Genomic DNA, 23140 nt, shown 5'->3' on the forward strand with positions numbered 1-23140 from the left:
GGTGGTGCCGTGGTTGGGATTTGAACCAACAACCCCAGTACTGCCAGGTGGAAGTGCTAACCATTCAGCCACTGTGCCAACTATGCACCGTTCTTCATAAACAGCCCTCAAGCTGTAATCAGTTGTATCCTATCCTGTAGAATTCTGAAAAACCTTTTTTTTTCTAGAGATTTTGCAAAACTTTTTTTCTGCAAAAAAAAGGGAGTAAAAACACAATTTTTTTGGTGTTTATTTTTTTCAACAGTGGAAACTGATTTTCAAACAAATTCAAACTTTGGAAAAACACACATTGCCTTGGTGAAGAAACTTTCAACACAAAACTATGTCATCCGATTATATTCTCACTGAATATCGCTCCAATAGACCCAAGGTAAGGTCACCATTTGTCGGGCACCTTACAGTATATATTCCAGTGTGGGCGCTCAAAGCGAGCTGTACGCCAGCCAAGCGTCAATCCAAAATGGCGCTGCTAAGGTGGCCTGCATGATCACAGCAATTCATGAGTCTGCACCTATACAGGCTGCTCCGGGTGCTCCAGCCACCCTCATTGTGTACAACGGGACTGGGAGTTGGAGAATGCACAATGCAATGTTTAATCTGGGGTGCCTGCCTCCTGGGGACATTGCCCAAGCAGCTGGGGATGACTGGAAAAAGAAGAAAGATGGACCCCAAATGTAGAGGACACCAGGAAAAATCTATGAGTTACCTGCTTAATCCTGACCCCCTAAACTCTGCACATTGCGTAATCCTGACCCTTGAACTCTGGGTGTTACACAGTCCTGACCCTTGAACTCTGGGTGTTACACAATCCTGACCGCTGAACTCTGGGTGTTACTTACTCTTGACCCCTGAACTCTGAGAGTTACACAATCCTGACCCTTGAACTCTGGGTGTTACTTACTCCTGACCCCTGAACTCTGTGTGTTACACAGTCCTGACCCTTGAACTCTGGGTGTTACACAGTCCTGACCCTTGAACTCTGGGTGTTACACAATCCTGACCGCTGAACTCTGGGTGTTACTTACTCCTGACCCCTGAACTCTTTGTGTTACACAATCCTGACCCCTGAACTCTGGGTGTTACTTACTCCTGACCCCTGAACTCTTTGTGTTACACAATCCTGACCCCTGAACTCTGGGTGTTACTTACTCCTGACCCCTGAACTCTGAGAGTTACACAATCCTGACCCCTGAACTCTGTGTGTTACACAATCCTGACCCTTGAACTCTGGGTGTTACTTACTCCTGACCCCTGAACTCTGTGTGTTACACAATCCTGATCCTTGAACTCTGGGTGTTACTTACTCCTGACCCCTGAACTCTGTGTGTTACACAATCCTGACTTTTGAACTCTGTATGTTACACAATCCTGACCCCTGAACTCTGGGTGTTACTTACTCCTGACCCCTGAACTCTGTGTGTTACACAATCCTGACCCTTGAACTCTGTGTTACACAATCCTGACCTTTGAACTCTGTATGTTACACAATCCTGACCCCTGAACTCTGTGTGTTACTTACTCCTGACCCCTGAACTCTGTGTGTTACACAATCCTGACCCTTGAACTCTGTGTGTTACACAATCCTGACCCTTGAACTCTGTGTGTTACACAATCCTGACCCCTGAACTCTGTGTGTTACACAATCCTGACCCTTGAACTCTGTGCTACACAATCCTGACCCCTGAACTCTGTGTGTTACACAATCCTGACCCCTGAACTCTGGGTGTTACTTACTCCTGACCCCTGAACTCTGTGTGTTACACAATCCTGACCCTTGAACTCAATCCTGACCCCTGAACTCTGGGTGTTACTTACTCCTGACCTCTGAACTCTGTGTGTTACACAATCCTGACCCTTGAACTCAATCCTGACCCCTGAACTCTGGGTGTTACTTACTCCTGACCTCTGAACTCTGTGTGTTACACAATCCTGACCCCTGAACTCTGAGAGTTACTTAATCTGTACTTGTGAATTCTCTGCATTACTTAAAGAAGAACTCTGGAATGTGGAAAAAAAAGTAACCATTAGTACACCCCCCCTACACAAAACACTAAACGGTTAATAAAATCCTTACCAATAGGAGAAAAGTCGAACTGAATTTTCATGACATCATCTCTGTAATTCAAAAGATAACAGCATCTGCTCTGCCAAGGAGGAGGTGTAACAGCCGGGATTACATTGTGTCCTCTCCTCTATCTCTGCAGTGAAAGGAAACTACAGTTCCCATCAACCTCTGGGAATTGTAGTGAATGTGGGCGGGTACACTAGACCTGTACATGCTGAATGTGTCTGAGAGTCCCTTTCCGCCCACCACAGTAGGTAGAGCTTTATTATATCACTGCTTCCTGGAGAAAGAACTACGGCAGGGATGTGCCAAGACCAGTGGCTGGGGGAATAGGAGGCATAGCAGCCACCGATCTAACAAACAGGAAACCAAAGAGAATGAACGTTTTATTCGAAAATGAATAGGCTATTTCAGAGCAACTACTAAGCGAACAGTGAAGGTAGTAAATCAGCAACAAGGACATGTAAAGATGTTTTTGCCCTGAGTTCTGCTTTAATCATGACCCCTGAACTCTTTGCATTACTTGATCCTGACCCCTAAACTGTTGCCATTACTTACTTCTGACCTTTGAACTCTGGGTGTTACTTGGGCCCGGTTCAAACGTATGCAGTTTGCTTTTGATCCATTTCTGAAGTACTTTTTGTAGTGTGTTTTGCGTTTTTTTTTCACACGCCTTTCTGAAGCGTTTCTTGATGCGTTTTGCATTTACACCTTTTTTTTTCCAATTGTTTTGTGAGAGGGATGAAAGAAAACCCAAAACGTGTCAAAAACGCATAAAAAACCCATCAAGAACACATAAAAAAACACACTACATGTTCTTCTGCAGCGTCTATAATGAAGTCTATTGAACCAAAAACACAACATTTTGCATTTAAAGAGTCTCTAACCCTTTCCAAACAGCGGCTTGAATAAAGCATAGATGTGAACTTGTCCCAAAGGAAACCATGTTAAACGGACTGTAGTGCGTTTCTGCAAAAAGCACCCAAAGGACACATGGGTGTAAACCAGGCCTCAATCCTGACCTCTAAATCATTTGCATTACTTAATTTCCACCCCTGAACTCTTTGTGTTACTTCATTCTGACCCCTGAACTCTGGGCGTTACTTTATCCTGACTCCTGAACTGTCTGTGACCAACTGTCTCAGAGCAAGTGATACTACGGGTATATAAATGGTGGTTTTGTGGGTGTGGTCAGTAGGGTGTCCATTTTGAAAATCTGGTAACCTTAACCCAAGGAGTGACAGGACAGGACAACCACACTAGTGATACCTCAAACAAAGGTTGGCTGTAGGTCTTCCTTAAAATTTACAACAAGCTGAGAACCTGTGAGATGGGTTGGCCAACCTTTTAAGTAGTCTGTAGACTCAGTCTCCGTGTCGCTGGTCTCACACATATGTGGAAAGCATATATCGCAGTACGGCCGGTGACAAAGACAAAAAGTCTCCTCAGAGCTGCTGGTGTCTGACTCGGAGAAAGGAGACTCCGATCGAAACCTCAATGGCCCATTTGTGTCCTGTCCCGCATGAATCCAGTTTATAATACGGCCAGGTTGCCTTGAAAAGTTTGATGGGTCTGATAATGTGGATATCCATAGTCCACCATTTTCATGGACCCTCGTCCCTTCGGTTTGAACACCTAGTTCCATATTATTGGCTGGAGAAGAGGGTACATGCTGTGAAATGTTATCAATAGTTTCATCCAGACTCATTTCACCCGGGTTATTTAGTGTGTCCTCCGTGTGTGCGTTTGCACATTCCCATTTGTCTCTAGCACTCTGGTTTATGAACCATTGGTCTGCTTGGGGCATTTTCTTGTTGGGCTGCAAGGAAGGCCCAGTATTCCTACGACTGTAGGCAAGCCCCCTTCTTCTTCGAGGCATGGACGGCGAAAAGTTGAGGCTGACATTCCGGAAGCGTTCCGTAGAATGCCCCATTGTCTCTCTGTGGATGCTGTGGCTTCCACACCTCTGTCTTCCAGGGGACAACTGGCAACCTTTTGACAGAGTTTCTACACTAAGTTCCCTGAGAATCTCCTGCAGCTTCTCGGTGCTCACATAGTTCACCTTCCTCGATAACCGTTCCCAAGCCTCGCACGTGCCTTCTGCTCCTTTGTCTGTGCACTCACTTGGAGGTTTTGAGGTGCTCTCCATGAAACATGTGGGCACGTCAAACTCTTGTTTTGCAATGGAGCTTTCAGAGGGCTGGAGGGCATTGTCTTCCTTGGGGTCTTCTGTAAGAGGATGAGGGTTTTCAACATTTGACTCTATGTCACCTTCTTCATGGGGACTCTGGTCCAGGTTTGTGTCGTTGGTCGTCACTTTTTCACTTGGTTCCTGGTTCTCTGGTTTGTTGGTGGCCTCGCTGATAGGAGCTATTTGCAATGTAGAAACAGACAGCATGGACACTTCTGTGATCTCTACGCTGCATTCTGATTTTAAGAGTTGCATTAACTTTTCCTTCGCATTTGTAACTTGTTCCTGTAGACTGTCGATCACTGCATTTTTCTGTGGAGCAAATAAAAGTGAATTAGTGGCTTCCAGCATAGGGTGTAGATAGATCTTGGCACTTTGTAAAGTAAGGGCAGATTTACAGGGGTTAAAGTTAAGCTCTAGCAAAGTTTAGCACAATAGGCCCCCCAGCTAGCACAGCTGGGACCTCGTTGAGCAGTAGAATGCCCAGAAGGGCAGCAGTCCTTCACACTGGGATCTCTGGACAAGAACCCTTCTGTTCCAAGCCCCAAGCTATTTATGCTCCCTCCCAGCCACCATCTGGACATCCTCCCCCAGGGATTGGCTGGGATTGTATAAATATTAAGTTACTGATTTGACTCTCCCAGCCCACTGTTTTCCAGGAACCCTGCAGAAGGCAGAGGGAAACAGCCAATCCAGCAACCAGTGAGATACAGAACAGCCCATATTAATCACAAGCAGCTCAACTGACTACAGTGGAGCTAAGAACGAAATTTTCCTAACCTAGCACCTAACTAGGAGGGTGTTACACATTCGCAACAGTTTCACCAGACAGGAAATGAGCGGAAATCTGCAACAGAGGCTCAGACAGCAACAAATGTCTGACAGAAGTTCCAGCTTTCCTTCACCACCCACTAGACAGGTAATTATTCGGCCAATTCTCTTAACGGGTGGCTGCCATTGACTCGTTTTCGGACAGCGATGAGGTTGCTGACTGTGTAACCACTTGAGGATTTTGAACAGAAGGGAAATATAAGAGATACGTTGTAAAAAAAACTTCAGCAAGAGTTTTGAGGAAAGGCCTCTTACGTCCTGCACCTCCTCATTGGCCACCACCCCTCCTGCTCAATCATTATGACATTTGCTTTGCATTGCGCAGCAGGAACACCTGTCTAAATGCATTCAGAATTCATTTTGACACGGGGCCCAGGGCCTATCAGTTTAGCAGGGGGGCCCGGGACAAAGAGTGGACTTTTTTTAAATTACTTTTGATACCACAGGATGGGGTTCCCCACAAATAAAGTTCCCTGGGCACCATCAGGGCCCAAGGACAAAGAAGGAACTATTTTCTGACTTTTAGGAGCAGGTGGCGTAGTCTTTGCTGCCTCAGCTCCCGACAAAATTTTATAAATTTTGAAAATGTTGGCCTTTTCTTCGATTTCAATCCACTAGGGCAGGACAGAACTATAATTTAATTGCTGAGAGCCACGGCACAGAGGATTACTCCATGGGGATCTATGGAAGGTTCATTGGAATTTGTGCCACTGGCATTGGCAGGGGCTAGAGATGTAGCAAATGCAAGCACCTGCTGCTTATTATATATATTTCAGGTACTTATATAGCACCATCAATTTACATATATATTGTACATTCACATCAGTCCCTAACCCTCAAGGGGGGTACAATCTAAGGTCCCTAACTCACATTCATACATACTAAGGAAAATGTAGACAGGAGCCAACATACCTACCAGCATATCTTTGGAGTGTGAGAGGAAACCCACACAGGCACAGGAAGAACATGCAACTCCAGGCAGGTGGTGCCTTGGTTGGGATTCAAACCAACGACCCTAGTCCTGCCGGGTGGAAGTGCTAACCATTTAGCCAAAGTGCTGCTTCCTTAGGAACCATTGATAGAGGGAAGCGGTGATATATACAAATGGTAGAAATGCCTTCCATATACGTATGATGCTCAGCTTCTGCTGAATAGGCCATAGTTCTTGTATTTGTTTGAATGCCATACAGCCATAGTTGAATTTGGACCGAACTGTTGGCTCATCCCCAGGGGCAGACTGACCATTTGGAAGCTCGGGCACTGCCTGAGGTCCCGGGGTCAGTAGGGGGCCCCATGAGATGCCCCTGGTGCCTTTTTCATAGGCTTTTTTGAGTTTGGGCAAGGACACAGGGGCCCCATGATCCCCTATTGCCCGGGGGCCCCATGAGTTGTCAGTCTTCCCCTGCTCATCCCTATCCAGGAAGGGGGGGGGATTATGTCAGGCAGGCAATATGGGGCCCCACAATTTCATATGGCAGCCTGGCAATACCCCACAGTATAAGCCGGCCCCTGAGGATTCTGGAGGGAGTGAAGCCACACCTCGCTCTTTCTGTTCTATAACCTATAAGAACCCAAGTTGTGAGCCGGCCATTATTGTTTAAGGCAGAAGCAGATACAACCAAAGTGCCAGATATTAATGAAAAGTATACCTTATGGCTTCGCTCCAAGCTGTGGATGGAAGGAAAAAAATCACCCCTCCGGCAAGTGCGAAGAAGGGAGCATGAGTCCGGGCGATTCCAGTGTCAGCCAATACAAGTGAAGGGATGGACGCTGCTCAACCAACCCCAGAAGTGAAGGGATGGACGCTGCTAAACCGACCCCAGAAGTGAAGGGATGGACGCTGCTAAACCGACCCCAGAAGTGAAGGGATGGACGCTGCTCAACCGACCCCAGAAGTGAAGGGATGGACGCTGCTCAACCGACCCCAGAAGTGAAGGGATGGACGCTGCTAAACCGACCCCAGAAGTGAAGGGCTGGGCGCTGCTTAACTGACCCCAGAAGTGAAGGGATGGACGCTGCTCAACCGACCTCAGAAGTGAAGGGATGGACGCTGCTCAACTGACCCCAGAAGAGAAGGGATGGACGCTGCTCAACTGACCCCAGAAGAGAAGGGATGGACGCTGCTCAACTGACCCCAGAAGTGAAGGGCTGGGCGCTGCTTAACTGACCCCAGAAGTGAAGGGATGGACGCTGCTCAACTGACCCCAGAAGTGAAGGGATGGATGCTGCTAAACCGACCTCAGAAGTGAAGGGATGGATGCTGCTCTACAGACCCCAGAAGTGAAGGGATGGACGCTGCTCAACCGACCCCAGAAGTGAAGGGATGGACGCTGCTCAACCGACCTCAGAAGTGAAGGGATGGGTGCTGCTCAACTGACCTCAGAAGTGAAGGGATGGACGCTGCTCAACCGACCTCAGAAGTAAAGGGATGACCGCTGCTCAACCGACCTCAGAAGTGAAGGGATGGACGCTGCTCAACCGACCCCAGAAGTGAAGGGATGGACGCTGCTCAACCGACCCCAGAAGTGAAGGGATGGACGCTGCTCAACCGACCTCAGAAGTGAAGGGATGGGTGCTGCTCAACTGACCTCAGAAGTGAAGGGATGGACGCTGCTCAACCGACCTCAGAAGTAAAGGGATGACCGCTGCTCAACCGACCTCAGAAGTGAAGGGATGGACGCTGCTAAACCGACCTCAGATGTGAAGGGATGATCGCTGCTCAACCGACCCCAGAAGTGAAGGGATGGGATCTGTTTCTTCCGACCCCAGAAGTGAAGGGATGGACGGTGCTAAACCGACCTCAGATGTGAAGGGATGGACGCTGCTTCTACTGACCCCAGAAGTGAAGGGATGAACCCTGCTCAACCGACCCCAGAAGTGAAGGGATGGACGCTGCTCAACCGACCTTAGATGTGAAGGGATGGGCGCTGCTCAACCGATCCCAGAAGTGAAGGGATGGACGCTGCTCAACCGACCCCAGAAGTGAAGGAATGGACGCTGCTCAACCGACCCCAGAAGTGAAGGAATGGACGCTGCTCAACCGACCCCAGAAGTGAAGGGATGGATGCTGGTCAACCGACCCCAGAAGTGAAGGGATGGATGCTGGTCAACCGATCCCAGAAGTGAAGGGATGGACGCTGCTAAACCGATCCCAGAAGTGAAGGGATGGACGCTGCTCAACTGACCTCAGAAGTGAAGGGATGGACGCTGCTAAACCGACCTCAGAAGTGAAGGGATGGACGCTGCTCAACTGACCCCAGAAGTGAAGGGATGGACACTGCTCAGCCGACCCCAGAAGTGAAGGGATGGATGCTGCTCAACCGACCCCAGAACTTACCTCAGTCAGCAGGCGTTTCATGGACGTATTTTCACCCAGCAGCTGGTAGATCTGCTCTTCGCTGTACATCGATCTCATGCTTTTGCTGGGACTGTTGAAATATTTGGCCATGTGGACATTTGTGTGACTGGACTCCTCTTCCAACTGCCTCCACTGCAGCAGCTGGGGGAGACAGAAAAAATATTCACTTGCTGCTCACATGCGCCATAACATTGTAACTTCAAAAGCCATTGCTATTATTTTCAGATCATCAGCTTTTATTAAAGTAATACCTGGTGATCCCACTACCGCCTTGGCCAGGCACTTCCTGTTAGAGGGTGACAACGCTCTGTTCCTCTTGCCCAAAGGTACTCCTGCGTTGTCACCCTGTCGCACAGGCTTTAAATCGAGAATAGCTTGGTGATCCAGACAATTCCTTGGCTTCTTGTCCCAGGGTAGAAAAGGCCCCCTAAGCAGGGCCTGCGTTGTCCCCTCCAGGAAAGTGCCATCCCTGTGCAGGGCCGGTGCCAGACTATTTTGCGCCCTAGGCGAGACTAGCTACTTGCACCCTCCCCTCCTAAAAAAAAAATCAACCTTCACCTGTAGTTCGACTTTGCCCATACTAGCACACATCCTCTTTCCCCTCACATTTTACCCAAGCATAAATCCTCTCCCCCAAACCCCCCCTCCTAGCATAAATCCCCCCAATCCCATATCCTAGCACAAATCCCCTTAAACCGCTCCTCCTAGCACAACCCCATCCAAATTACTCTTCCCAGTACAAATCCTTCCTCCCCGCCTAAATTCCACATCCTAGCACAACCCCTTCCAATTCCTCCTCTTAGCACAACCCCCCCCCCCCCAACACAAATCCCTCCAATCCCACTCTCTTAGCACAAATACTCCCTCCCCCAATCCCCTCTACTAGCACAGCCCACCCCAATCCCTCCTGTAACCCAAATCCAACCCCCCCCATTCCTTCCTCCTAGGACAACCCCCCCAATCCCCTCTCCTAGTACAAATATCCTCCATTCCCCCTCCTAACACAAATCACAAATTCCTGAAATCCCTACTCTAACTAAAACTCCTCCATATTACCCTTCCCAGCATAAAATCCTCCCACTTTATCCAAATCCCCCCCCCCCTATTGTAGCACAAGTCCCCCCCATCCAAGCCTCCCTCCTACTCCTAGCACATATCCTCCTATTGCTTCTCTCAGCACAAATTTCCCCCCATCATCCCCATTACCCTTCCCAGAACAAATATCCCCCATCCCACTCCTGCCCAAACCACTCATTTCAGCGCAAATGATTGTCACCCCCCCCCCCACTTTTCATTGTGTACAGTTCCCCTAGCCTGTGAGCTCCACCCCAGCACCCCCTTTATCTGGCGATGGTGAGAGTAGAGAAACCAGCGGCCGTGGCTGCGCCCTAGGAAGCAGTGCGCCCTAGACGGCTGACTAGTTTGCCTAGTGGTCCCTGTGGACTCCAAACTTACATAGTGACAAATGGTGAACCAACATTTACAGCTTGGAGTCCACAGGGGGGCAACAGGGCATGGGATGTTGAATGTCACTGGGAAGGGACCAGGGGCGGACTGACAACTCATGGGGCCCCCGTGCAATAGGGGATCATGGGGCCCCTGTGTCCTTGCCCAAACTCAAAAAAGCCTATGAAAAAGGTACCAGGGGCATCTCATGGGGCCCTCTACTGACCCCAGGCCCTCGGGGAGTGCCCAAATTTCCAAATGGTCAGTCCGCCCCTGGAAGGGACACAAGGTGGACGAGGCCAAGGGGAGCACGTTGGACAGGCATGGCACATATGCTTTGCTAACAAAAGGGAAGCAATGAGGAACTGAATGATTGGCAAGCAGCACTTTGTTACATTTATGGTTTTGGATTTAATATCGCCTTAAGACACCTCATACAAGAATTGTGGCGGGCAATGAGCCAATCAGCTATGAGGGACAACAAGGTTAACATTTTTATTTCCATAATAATGATCCTATGGAGAAAGGGCTTGCAATGATTGTCATTATACCGGATTTATATAACACCAGCAGTGTACTCGGTGCTTTATAAAACGATAGGAGACCGTGCAGCTACAATACCAATCAGTACACGAGGGTCAGGAGGGCTCTCCATGCTTCCTTTGGTACCTGTGGGATGAAGATGAGGCAGTTGATGGTGGTGGTACAGATGAGGATGCTGCCGGAGGTCACCCCATACACCAAGTTGGGCCAGGAGTGGAAGAATCGAGTGACTAAGAGCACGACCCCGGTGCCCACAACCACAAAGGTGGTGCCAACCATGATGACCAAAGACTGGTTCACCGGAGGAGTGCTGATGTTCTTGGTCAGGCCAGCCAAGTAACTTCCATAGAGGAGGAAAATACCCTGAAATGAACCAGAAAGATTCTTAATTATTATTATATTTTTTCGCACTGTTTTTAAAAGATGATGTTTAATGTGCTTTCCTTGGTTATTGTTGATCACTTTATTCCTATCACAAGGAATGTAAACATCCCTAGTGATAGAAATAAGCAGCGACAGGTACTCTTTAACCAATCAATAAGTCCAGTGATGCTCAACCTTTTTTCAGCCAAAGCACCCTTTATATTATGGACAGTCCCGAGGCACCCTTTATAATGACGGACAGTCCTGAGGCACCCTTTATATTATGGACAGTCCAGAGGCACCCTTTATATTATGGACAGTCCCGAGGCACCCTTTATATTATGGACAGTCCAGAGGCACCCTTTATATTATGGACAGTCCCGAGGCACCCTTTATATTATGGACAGTCCAGAGGCACCCTTTATATTATGGACAGTCCCGAGGCACCCTTTATATTATGGACAGTCCCGAGGCACCCTTTATATTATGGACAGTCCCGAGGCACCCTTTATAATTATGGACAATCCCGGGGTGCCCTTTAAAATTACAAACAGCCCCAAGGCACCCTTTATAATTACGGACAGTCCTGAGGCACCCTTTTAAATTATGGACAGACTTGAGGCACCCCATTCTAAAATGTGAAAAACTATTCTAATAGTTGTATATAACGCAGCAACATCCACACACGTAGGACACCCAACGTTACAGGTGATTAATTCTTCCAAAGCATACACTTTTGCACACTGGTACTGACTAATATTCCAATGTTTCTCTTCTCCCTCAGTTTTTCTCCATCACTCAGCTAATGTGCCAAGGCACCCCTGAAGAAACCTCAAGGCACCCTGGTTGAGAAAGGTTGAATAAGTCGATATGACCCCACATCTCTCCTCTACAATGTAAAGCATTAGATTTTAAAAAAAGCATCAATCTAGTGCTGTAAAAGAAAAAAAAATCACCTTGTTTACAATAAGCCGGACGTAATGACGTCATACCGGTCTTCCTAGGCCATAGAGATGAGTGGAGGCCATCCTTCTGTCAGTCATCTCCATGCCCAGCAGCTGCGATTGTCAGATCAGTTCTCGGACTCACCAATCATCCCAATAAGCCCGAGAACCACCAAACGGCGGCTGGGGGTGGTGGTGGGGGTACAGCTATGCAAGACTGAAGGGGAGGAGCCAGTACACCTGTGAAAGACTGAAGGGGAGGAGCCGGTACACCTGTGCAAGACTGAAGGGGAGGATCCGCTACACCTGTGCAAGGCTGAAGGGGAGGAGCCGATACACCGTGCAAGGCTGAAGGGGAGGAGCCGGTATAACTGTGCAAGACTGAAGGGGAGGAGCCAATACACCTGTGCAAGGCTGAAGGGGAGGAGCCGATACACCGGTGCAAGGCTGAAGGGGAAATGCCGGTATAACTGTGCAAGAGTGAAGGGGAGGCCGGCGGTCAGATTTAAGTATACCTTTAGGGAGTGTATAAAGCCCCAGGTCTGATTTCATTCTTTTGCTGCCTGTGTCTTTTTGATGAGATTTTCCATCACTTCCTGTCCAGGAGACAAAACTTTTAGGAATCTTTCCAAAATGAAGGAAAATTGCTTCTTAGTTGTCCCCACTGTAAGATCTCCCCTCACTTCCTTTTCTGGTGACAACTGTAAAATGCGGGATTTCCCATCACTTTGTGCCACTGGGATAATGGTCACAAGGACCAGCAGAGAGGGCGATTTGCTCCAATGGCTGCTGAAAAAAAACACCCATCAGGGGTCCTAATTCTTCTCTGCTCCATCCAAAACACAAAAAAATGTTGGCTTTGGATGCATTTTAACTCCAACAAAATTTTGGATGGGGGATTACTTGCAGAGAAGTGCTTGTTAAGGATTAACCTGCAGCCCATGCAGTCCCTGTGATAATACGACCACTGGATCTCCCTACCACATAACAGGACTGGATATCCTCAACAAGGACAGTTGCTGAGCTCCTGCATACCACCGCTGGCCACTAAAACTGCCTTCCCACAAAAGGCACGACATGCCTGACAAAGGGGTCCTGCGTGGCTCCAAAACCTTGACTTTCTGTTGTGCTGTGATCTTTTTAGAATAAAAACCTTTTTTGGACCATATTGGAGATCCGTGGTGTGCTGGCGAATATGTACACATCCCACACTGGAAGCCGTGAATAATTCTGTTGGGTTCGGTCATAAAACATTCGTTGCACGAATATCAGAAGCATTTGACAGAGGTTACTGCCTGTATCTTCAGCTCCATCTAGTGGCCACAATGCAGTAGTTTTGTGAAATATCTCAAGGAGAAAACTATAGCACATTTTGACCTCTAGATGGAGCTGATGACACAGGAATGAACCTGACATTTCGTTCAGGGGGTAGGACTACTTCGGACATTCGTGCAACAAATAGTTTATGAATCGACCCCTACGTGTGTCTCAGCTCTGCTATTACCTTGAAGCCCAACAACAGGGTGACCCAGAAATCTGGGTAGAGGGAGGAGCAGGAGAGGGTTCTGGTCACAGCGCAGTGCGTCTCTCTCTCAGCCGCCTGTAAGAAACAGTACAAAATTCATATTGTGAGTTTATGGGTTGCATAGAAAATCTGTCTAGGAATCTAGAAGTGTTAAAAGATCATTGTATATACATTATGTACAATTATACACTTAATATTGTATATTATATTGCCAAAAGTATTGTCCCCGCCCTCCCAATCATGTGATTCAGGTGTTCCAATCCCCTCCAAATCATGTGATTCAGGTGCTCCAATCCCCTCCATATCATGTGATTCAGGTGCTCCAATCCCCTCCAAATCATGTGATTCAGGTGTTCCAATCCACTCCAAATCATGTGATTCAGGTGTTCCAATGCCCTCCAAATCATGTGATTCAGGTGCTCCAATCCCCTCCATATCATGTGATTCATATGTTCCAATCCCCTCCAATTATGTGATTCAGGCGCTCCAATCCCCTCCATGGACACAGGTGTATACAATCACGCCCCTAGGCATGCAGACTGCTTCTACAAACATTGGTGAAAGAATGGAGCTCTAAGGAGCTCAGTGACTCCAAGCGTGGTCCCGTGATAGGTGGCCACCTGGGCAATAAGTCCATCCGTGACATTTCCTGGCTACTAAATATTCCACGCTCAACTGTTAGTGGGATTATAACAAAGTGGAAGCCACTGGGAACAACAGCCACTCAGCCACCAAGTGGTAGGCCACGTCACATGACAGAGCGGGGTCAGCGCATGCGCAGAAGTCGCCAACTGTCTGAAAAGTCAATACCTAAAGACCTCCAAACTTGGTGTGGCCTTCAGATGAGCCCAACAACAGTGCGTAGAGAGCTTCATGGAATGGGTTTCCATGGCTGAGCAGCTGCATCCAAGCCTTCCATCACCAAGTGCAATGCAAAGTGTCGGATGCCGTGGTGTAAAGCACGCTGCCACTGGACTCTAGAGCAGTGGAGGCGTGTTCTCTGGAGTGACCAATCAAGCTTCTCTGTCTGGCTATCCGATGGACGTGTCTGGGTTTGGCGGTTGCCAGGAGAGCGGTACTTGCCTGACTGCATTGTGCCAAGTGTGAAGTTTGGTGGAGGGGGGATTATGGTGTGGGGTTGTTTTTCAGGGGTTGGGCTTGGCCCCCTAGTTCCAGTGAAGGGAACTCTTAAGGTGACATTTTGGACAATTTCATGCTCCCAACTTTGTGGGAGGAGTTTGGGGATGGCCCCTTCCTGTTCCAACATGACTGCGCACCAGTGCACAAAGCAAGGTCCATAAAGACATGGAGGAGCCAGTTTGGGGTGGAGGAACTTGACTGTCCTGCACAGAGTCCTGACCTCAACCCCATAGAACACCTTTGGGATGAATTAGAGCGGAGACTGCGAGCCAGGCCTCCTCCCCCGACATCAGTGCCTGACCTGACCAATGTGCTTCTGGAAGAATGGTCCAAGCTTCCCATAGACACCCTCCTAAACCTTGTGGGCGGCCTTCCCAGAAGAGTTGAAGCTGTTATAGCTGCAAAGGGCGGGGCCAACTCAATATTGAACCCTCTGGACTAAGACTGGGAGGCCATTAAAGGTCATGTGCGTGGAAAGGGCGGGGCCAACTCAATATTGAACCCTCTGGACTAAGACTGGGAGGCCATTAAAGGTCATGTGCGTGGAAAGGCCGGCGGCCCGATACTTTTGGCAATATAGTGTCAAAAGACCTGCGTAACAAGGTAAGAGAACTTTATAAAGATGGAAAAGGATATGAAATGATATCCAAAGCCTTGAATATGCCAGTCTGTACTGTTCAATCACTTACTAAGAAGTGGAAAATTATGGGCTCTCGATACAAAGCCAAGGTCAGGTCAACCAAGAAAGATTGTAGCCACAACTGCCAGGATACAAAGAAAAACCCCACAGGTGACCTCAGGAGAAATTCAGGCTGCTCTGGGAAAAGGTAGTAGGATTGGTTTTGTACAAAGATACATGAACAAAAACGAGCTGCATGGTCAAGTTTCTAGAAAGAAGCCTTTATGCACCAAAACACTGTAAAATGGGGCGAAGTCCAAGGAGAGTGAATGCAAGACATGGCAGCGAGTTCCCGTTTTTTATGTAGCTAGAAGATATTTGCCTGCTGACTGTCCAGTGACATCACATATTGGGTTCTATTACTGATCAGAATGGATTTGGGTTCTCACCTTGATGCTGGCGCTGACATTCTGGGCACAAAGGATGGGATCAGACAACACCCAGGACAGGAGCAGCACGGAGTCAATGAACAGCAGGGCGGCCTGTAGACCCAGCAGGGTCAGGTCCTTTATAATCTGCAGGATGAACACAGGAATCAGTGATACATCATAAGAGGACCTGTCACGGCACTGCTGCTATTCCTTCTCTGTAAATGTGAGACCTGCCAAAGATCAGCTCCGCAGAGGTCAGTAATCACATACTGTAACAGTGTTGGCATCCTGAGGCCCGGGGTGGACTGACCATTTGGGCAATCGGGCCATGAGATGCCCCTGGTACCTTTTTTTTTGGTGTGGTTTCAGTGTGGGTGAGGACACAGGGGCCCCATGATCCCCTATTGCCCGGGGGGACCCCATGTGTTGTCAGTCTGCCCCTGATCACAACTTTCATTTCTGACCTGACCCCCCGATATTAGTGTTGTGGTAACACTAGATGTGTTCGGTGTGAGAGGTGCCAGGGACTGGGGTACCATGCTGTGTGTCTCTCTGTCCACTAGGGGATGAGACAAACTGCCTTGGGTTCACAAACTTCAAAGTTCGGATGCTGAACCTGAATCCCATTAAAATCAATGGGAGCCGAATCCATCAAACCACAAGGAAAACATTATTACAAAGTGCCAGCAAATGACATCTCCCCGCTGCCTTCTTAAGATAGATAATATACAGGTTAAATTGTTAGCAAATGACATTTCATTGCTGGTTTCATTAAAAAAAAAAAAAAAAAAAAAAAAAACCTCACAGGCCCCACCAAAGAATCCCAAAATACATAGCAGATATAGGGTCTGCTATGTATTTTGGGGGACCTTTGGAGGAACCTGTGTTTTTTTTTTCAAGAAGCCGGCAATGAAATGTCATTTGCTAATTTAACTTGTATCATCTTTTTTGTCTTCATAAACGTCACTTTTGCTATATGTACAGTAAGAATGACAAAGAACTTTTGTGTAGAGTCCCCCCCCCCCCTTCCCCAAAATGAATACCAGACCCTTTGAGACTGGTATGGATTTTAAGGGGTACCACATGCAAAAAAATACAAAGAAAAATGCATGAGATCCTCCAGGAAATTCATACCATATAGTTGGGGTCTGGTATTGATTTTAAGGGGCATCCCAAAGGGAATAAAGTGTGGGGGTCCCCCTAAAAATCCATACCAGACCCTTAATCTGAGCATGCAGGAAGGGTGGCCAGGAAAGGGAGGGATGAGCAAGTGACCTCCTCCCCTCTTGAACCATACCAGCCCTCAACAAAGGGGGTGTCTTGCCAGAAAGGGGGCCCTGGCAAAGCACCTTTTTCCTATATTGATGAGGACAAGGGCCTCTTCCCTACAATCCTGGCCCAGTGGCTGTGGGGGGGGGGGGGGTCTCATTTAAATGTGGAAGCCTCCTTTAAGAATAAGGGGCCCTCAGGTAAGCCCCTGTGTTGCCATGGCCATTTGTAGTGATTTTATAGCATTAACATTTTAGTTACCTGTGGTTTTTGGAAGGCAGGCCTCCCCTATTGAAATGCAAATGAACCTGTTAGACTGGTTCATGAGCTCCCAGGAAGTGAGGCTGCAGGATATGATCTAACAGGAAATAGAACCTTAATAGACATAAGCCAAACATCACCCCACCCCCCCATGTTAATGAGTATGGGTCCATAGTAGTCTTACTCATTCATACAAAAAAATGTAATCTAGAACAGGGGCAGACTGACAACTCATGGGGCCCCCAGGCAATAGGGGATCATGGGGCCCCTGTGTCCTTGCCCAAACTCAAAAAAGCCTATGAAAAATGTACCAGGGGCATCTCATGGGGCCCCCTACTGACCCCGGGCCCTCGGGCAGTGCCCGAGCTTCCAAATGGTCAGTCCGCCCCTGGTTGTGATCACTATTGGGGTTCAGTAAAACTCACCACTCGTTTGTCGGGGATGCGATGCGTGAACACTCGATGTAGTCTCCAGCTCTTCCCCAGCAATGGCCCAAACACCAGAGACACCCCGATATACAGAAAGCTGATCCTCACCTGAGAGCCCAAAAAAAAAGAGTCAGTCAGGGAATACAATGCAGTTTATGATATTCCTAGATCAGGGCTGGGCAACTGTGGCCCTCCAGTTGTTGGTGAACTACAAGTCCCATCATGCCTCTGCCTTTGGGAGTCATGCTTGTAACTGTCAATTTTTCAATGTCTCATGGGACTTGTAGTTCTAAAACAGCTGGAAGGCCACAGTTGGCCACCCCTGCCCTAGATGAATGCAGCAGGGGGGTGAGCAAGGAGAAAATGGAGTTGAGGGAGATATATACACTGTACAGTATTTTTAAGGAGGCCTGTGCTTAGAAAAATGTGCAATCTGCCTCTAAAATCTATAAACAGGCATTGGGGTGACACCCATTTTAACACGTTTCCCCACAAAAGCATGGAAGTCAACCCATACTGGGTGGGCCACGTTAACAGAGCAGCAGCATTTACAGAGTCACTAATATTTGAGTGTTGCTGCCTCTGCCTGCACTCCATCCGACCTAGATGCATTAGCTCAGCGTAGACATCAAGTTGGCATGCTCTCTGCAAGTCATAGGCATGGATAGAGGAGAATTACTTTCCAAAATTAACCAGGGAAAGGTCCAGGGAAGGAAATCAGTGGGGGGGGGGGGGGGGGGTTCAATGGCTCATACAAGTAGTACTGACATATATTCCTTGTCATGCAACAGACCCTAGTCAATCATTCACAGACAGGTGCAGAAGGTACCTCCTCATCCTTCACAGACCTTGTGTGCAGAAGGTACCTCCTTGTCCTTCACAGACATTGTGTGTAGAAGGTACCTCCTTGTCCTTCACAGACATTGTGTGTAGAAGGTACCTCCTCGTCCTTCACAGACCTTGTGTGTAGAAGGTACCTCCTCGTCCTTCACAGACATTGTGTGCAGAAGGTACCTCCTCGTCCTTCACAGACATTGTGTGTAGAAGGTACCTCCTCATCTCTCACAGACATTGTGTGTAGAAGGTACCTCCTCGTCCTTCACAGACATTGTGTGTAGAAGGTACCTCCTCATCTCTCACAGACATTGTGTGTAGAAGGTACCTCCTAGTCCTTGACAGACCTTGTGTGTAGAAGTTACCTCCTCGTCCTTCACAGACATTGTGTGTAGAAGGTACCTCCTCATCCTTCACAGACCTTGTGTGCAGAAGGTACCTCCTCGTCCTTCGCAGACCTTGTGTGCAGAAGGTACCTCGTCGTCTTTCACAGACCTTGTGTGCAGAAGGTACCTCTTCGTCCTTCACAGACCTTTTGTGTAGAAGGTACCTCCTGATCTCTCACAGACATTGTGTGTAGAAGGTACCTCCTAGTCCTTGACAGACCTTGTGTGTAGAAGTTACCTCCTCGTCCTTCACAGACATTGTGTGTAGAAGGTACCTCCTCGTCCTTCACAGACCTTGTGTGCAGAAGGTACTTCCTCGTCCTTCGCAGACCTTGTGTGCAGAAGGTACCTCGTCGTCCTTCACAGACCTTGTGTGCAGAAGGTACCTCCTCGTCCTTCACAGACCTTGTGTGTAGAAGGTACCTCCTGATCTCTCACAGACATTTTGTGTAGAAGGTACCTCCTCATCCTTCACAGACCTTGTGTGTAGAAGGTACCTCCTCGTCCTTCACAGACATTGTGTGTAGAAGGTACCTCCTCGTCCTTCACAGACCTTGTGTGTAGAAGGTACCTCCTCGTCCTTCACAGACCTTGTGTGTAGAAGGCACCTCCTCATTTTTCACAGACCTTGTGTGTAGAAGGTACCTCCTTGTTTTCCACAGACCTTGTGTGTAGAAGGTACCTCCTCGTCTCTCACAGACATTGTGTGTAGAAGGTACCTTCTCATCTCTCACAGACATTGTGTGTAGAAGGCATGTCCTCATCTGTTACAGACATTGTGTGTAGAAGGTACCTCCTCATCTTTCACAGACCTTGTGTGTAGAAGGCATGTCCTCGTCTGTCACAGTCAGATCTTCTGTGTAGAAGGTACCTCCTTGTCTTTCACAGGCTTTATGTGTAGAAGGCATATCCTTATCTGTCACAGTCAGACCTTGTGTGTAGAAGGTACCTTCTCATCCTTCACAGACCTTGTGTGTAAAAGGTACCTCCTCATCCTTCACAGACCTTGTGCGTAGAAGGTACCTCCTCATCCTTCACAGACCTTGTATGTAGAAGGTTCCTTCTCGTCCTTCACAGATCTTGTGTGTAGAAGGTACCTTCTCGTCTTTCACAGACATTGTGCATAGAAGGTACCTTCTCATCTCTCACAGACATTGTGTGTAGAAGGCATATCCTCATCTGTTACAGACATTGTTTGTAGAAGGTACCTCCTTGTCTTTCAGACCTTGTGTGTAGAAGGTACTTTCTCGTTCTTCACAGATCTTGTGTGTAGAAGGTACCTCCTCGTCCTTCACAGACCTTGTGTGTAGAAGGCACCTTCTCATCTTTCACAGACATTGTGCATAGAAGGTACCTGCTCACCTCTCACATACATTGTGAGTAGAAGGTACCTCCTCGTCTCTCACAGACATTGTGCATAGAAGGTACCTCCACATCTCTCAAAGACATTGTGTGTAGAAGGCATGTCCTCATCTGTCACAGACAATGTGTGTAGAAGGTACCTTCTTGTCTTTCAGACATTGTGTGTAGAAAGTACAGCCTCATCTTTCGAACATTGTGCCTAGAAGATACTTTTGTGTCTTTCATAGACATTGTGCATAGAAGGTACCTCCTCATCTTTCACAGACATTGTGTGTAGAAGATACCTCCTTGTCTTTCACAGACATTGTCCATAGAAGGTACCTCCTCATCTTTCACAGACATTGTGCGTAGAAGATACCTCCTCGTCTCTCACAGACATTGTGCGTAGAAGATACCTCCTCGTCTCTCACAGACATTGTCTGTAGAAGATACTTCCTCATCTCTCACAGACATTGTGCATAGAAGGTACGAGGAGGCCTGACGGCCATCTTTACTAAGGGGTCAGTACTACTCTTCATCAATTATTGATTTACAAGGAGTGTATACTACCCTGTTTTAATACTGCATCTTTGTGAATAAAGTCTTTTAACCATACTACACTATGGGTACCGTTCTTGGCTCCCATTGGAGCTAATTGATTTCCAGGACATCTCACCACTATCCACCACCACCAGAGGGAAGGAGCTCTGTATCCAGTTCATGCACCCATCCAGCCTTAAGGGGACCTCTGGACCTGGAAGTCTTTACTACATACTACCAAGACAGGATTACCAGGATTACTTACCTTTAGATGGATGCTCACCTTCCCTGCCTTCCTGAGTGATCTGAGTGGATATTGATTACAGGCGCTTGATTTTAGCTCGTCCGGTGAGTGCGCATTTTTATCACTTGTTCCTGTGACAACTTTCCTTGATATACGGCTACATCAAGTGGATTATCCGTTACCTATTTTATGAACTGCTTAATTATGCATTTATAATATTTATGGGACAATTTATCATCATTTTTTTATTTACCATTCATATCTAGCGCTGCACTTTTATTTATTTATTTATCCTTTAAGGTTTGCTGCGATTACCTTGAGTGCATTAGCTGCTGGTTTTTGAGCGCTCACTTCCCATTTATCTATCTCTCTTTGAACAAATCCAGTTTAGGTTTGCAGCTGCTCTCTCATATCTACACCATCATTCATACCATCATATATACAGTTGCAAGAAAAAGTATGTGAACCCCTTGGGATTCCGTGGAGTTTTGCACGAATTGGGCATAACATGTGCTCTGAACGTCACCTAAGTCACAACAATATAAGAATAGAAACTCCACGTAATCCCAAGGGGTTCACATACTTTTTCTTGCAACTGTATCTAATTATCTATCATAATGGGAGACATTTTTGATCTCAGATTATCCCATACGGATATATCTGATGACATCTTCACCATCGAAAATGATACAGATGACCTTAAAGGTCTTTTCCTACATCTTAAAAACCTTACTAAAGCAGAAATTAAGACACTATGGGACATCTCATTCCTAAATAAATATGTTAAAGAACAGATGGTACCAAGATCTTTACGTTGGGATGTATCCCCCAATTCAGATGATATAAATGGTCATCTAGAACAGCGTTTTTCAACCACTGTGCCGCGGCACACTAGTGTGCCGTGAGATATTGTCTGGTGTGCCGTGGGAAAAATTCCAATTTCATCTGTAACATGTGGCTTCGGCTCACAAATAGACCAATCATTAGAATCTAATGATTCAGTGGTCGGCAAGCCGCGGCTCGCGAGCCACATGCGGCTCTTTACCCAGTCTAATGCGGCTCTTCTGTGTGCCGGGCGCCTGCTCCCCTCCCTCCTCTCGGTCGGCCGCTCCCCTGCCTCCTCTCGGTTGGCAGCCCCAAAAGTCCGCGCGGACCTTTTAATCCGGCTTGCGGATGTGGCTGTCAGGATGTGTGTAGGCGGGGCAGCGTGCCGAACGTGAGGGGAGGGGAGCTAGGCTCCTCTCACAGTCCGCCCTGAAGACCCGAACGGCGCGGGAAGACAGCGAGAGGAACGCAAAAGGTAAGTGAATTGACACGGGGGACTTGGCTTACTAGAAGGGGGGGGGGGGGAATAGTACTGTGGGGGATGAAATACTATATGAGGGATGAATTACTTTATGAGGGATGAAATACTATATGGGGGGATGAAATACTATATGGGGGATGAATTACTATATCAGGGATGAATTACTATATGAGGGATGAAATACTATATGGGGGGATGAAATACTATATGGGGGGATGAAATACTATATGGGGGGATGAATTACTATATGAGGGATGAAATACTATATGGGGGGATGAAATACTATATGAGGGATGAAATACTATATGGGGGATGAATTACTATATGAGGGATGAATTACTGTATGAGGGATGAAATACTATATGGGGGGATGAAATACTATATGAGGGATGAAATACTATATGAGGGGATGAAATACTATATGGGGGGATGAAATACTATATGGGGGATGAAATACTATATGAGGGATGAAATACTATATGAGGGATGAAATACTATATGAGGGATGAATTACTATATGAGGGATGAAATACTATATGGGGGGATGAAATACTATATGGGGGGATGAAATACTATATGGGGGGATGAAATACTATATGAGGGATGAATTACTATATGAGGGATGAAATACTATATGGGGGGATGAAATACTATATGGGGGGATGAAATACTATATGAGGGATGAATTACTATATGGGGGGATGAAATACTATATGAGGGATGAATTACTATATGAGGGATGAAATACTATATGAGGGATGAAATACTATATGGGGGGATGAAATACTATATGAGGGATGAAATACTATATGGGGGGATGAAATACTATATGAGGGATGAAATACTATATGAGGGATGAATTACTATATGGGGGATGAAATACTATATGAGGGATGAAATACTATATGGGGGATGAAATACTATATGGGGGATGAAATACTATACGGGGGATGAAATACTATACGGGGGATGAAATACTATACGAGGGATGAAATACTATACGGGGGATGAATTGCTATGGGGGATGAATTACTATATGGGGGATGAATTACTATGGGGGATGAATTACTATATG

The 23140-nt window shown here is 47.2% G+C and overlaps 1 protein-coding gene across 1 annotated transcript in view; it reads right to left on the reverse strand.

Moving 5' to 3' along the window:
• Window positions 1-256: 256 nt before the first annotated feature.
• LOC149427356 (putative G protein-coupled receptor 156) overlaps window positions 257-23140 on the reverse strand; it is a 43903-nt gene continuing 21019 nt past the window's right edge. Inside the window, exons 4-9 of the mRNA XM_089668095.1 lie at window positions 17412-17522; window positions 15475-15600; window positions 13246-13341; window positions 10561-10797; window positions 8425-8586; window positions 257-4568 (exon numbers count right to left, since the gene is read on the reverse strand). Coding sequence (XP_089524221.1) covers window positions 3336-4568; window positions 8425-8586; window positions 10561-10797; window positions 13246-13341; window positions 15475-15600; window positions 17412-17522 — 1965 coding nt within the window. The 3' untranslated portion in view covers window positions 257-3335. The remainder of the gene's footprint in view (window positions 4569-8424; window positions 8587-10560; window positions 10798-13245; window positions 13342-15474; window positions 15601-17411; window positions 17523-23140) is intronic.

This window comes from Staurois parvus, unplaced genomic scaffold (assembly GCF_062004578.1).
Source record: "Staurois parvus isolate SC_StPar_1 unplaced genomic scaffold, SC_StPar_1.0 ptg003840l, whole genome shotgun sequence".
Lineage (NCBI taxonomy): Eukaryota > Metazoa > Chordata > Amphibia > Anura > Ranidae > Staurois > Staurois parvus.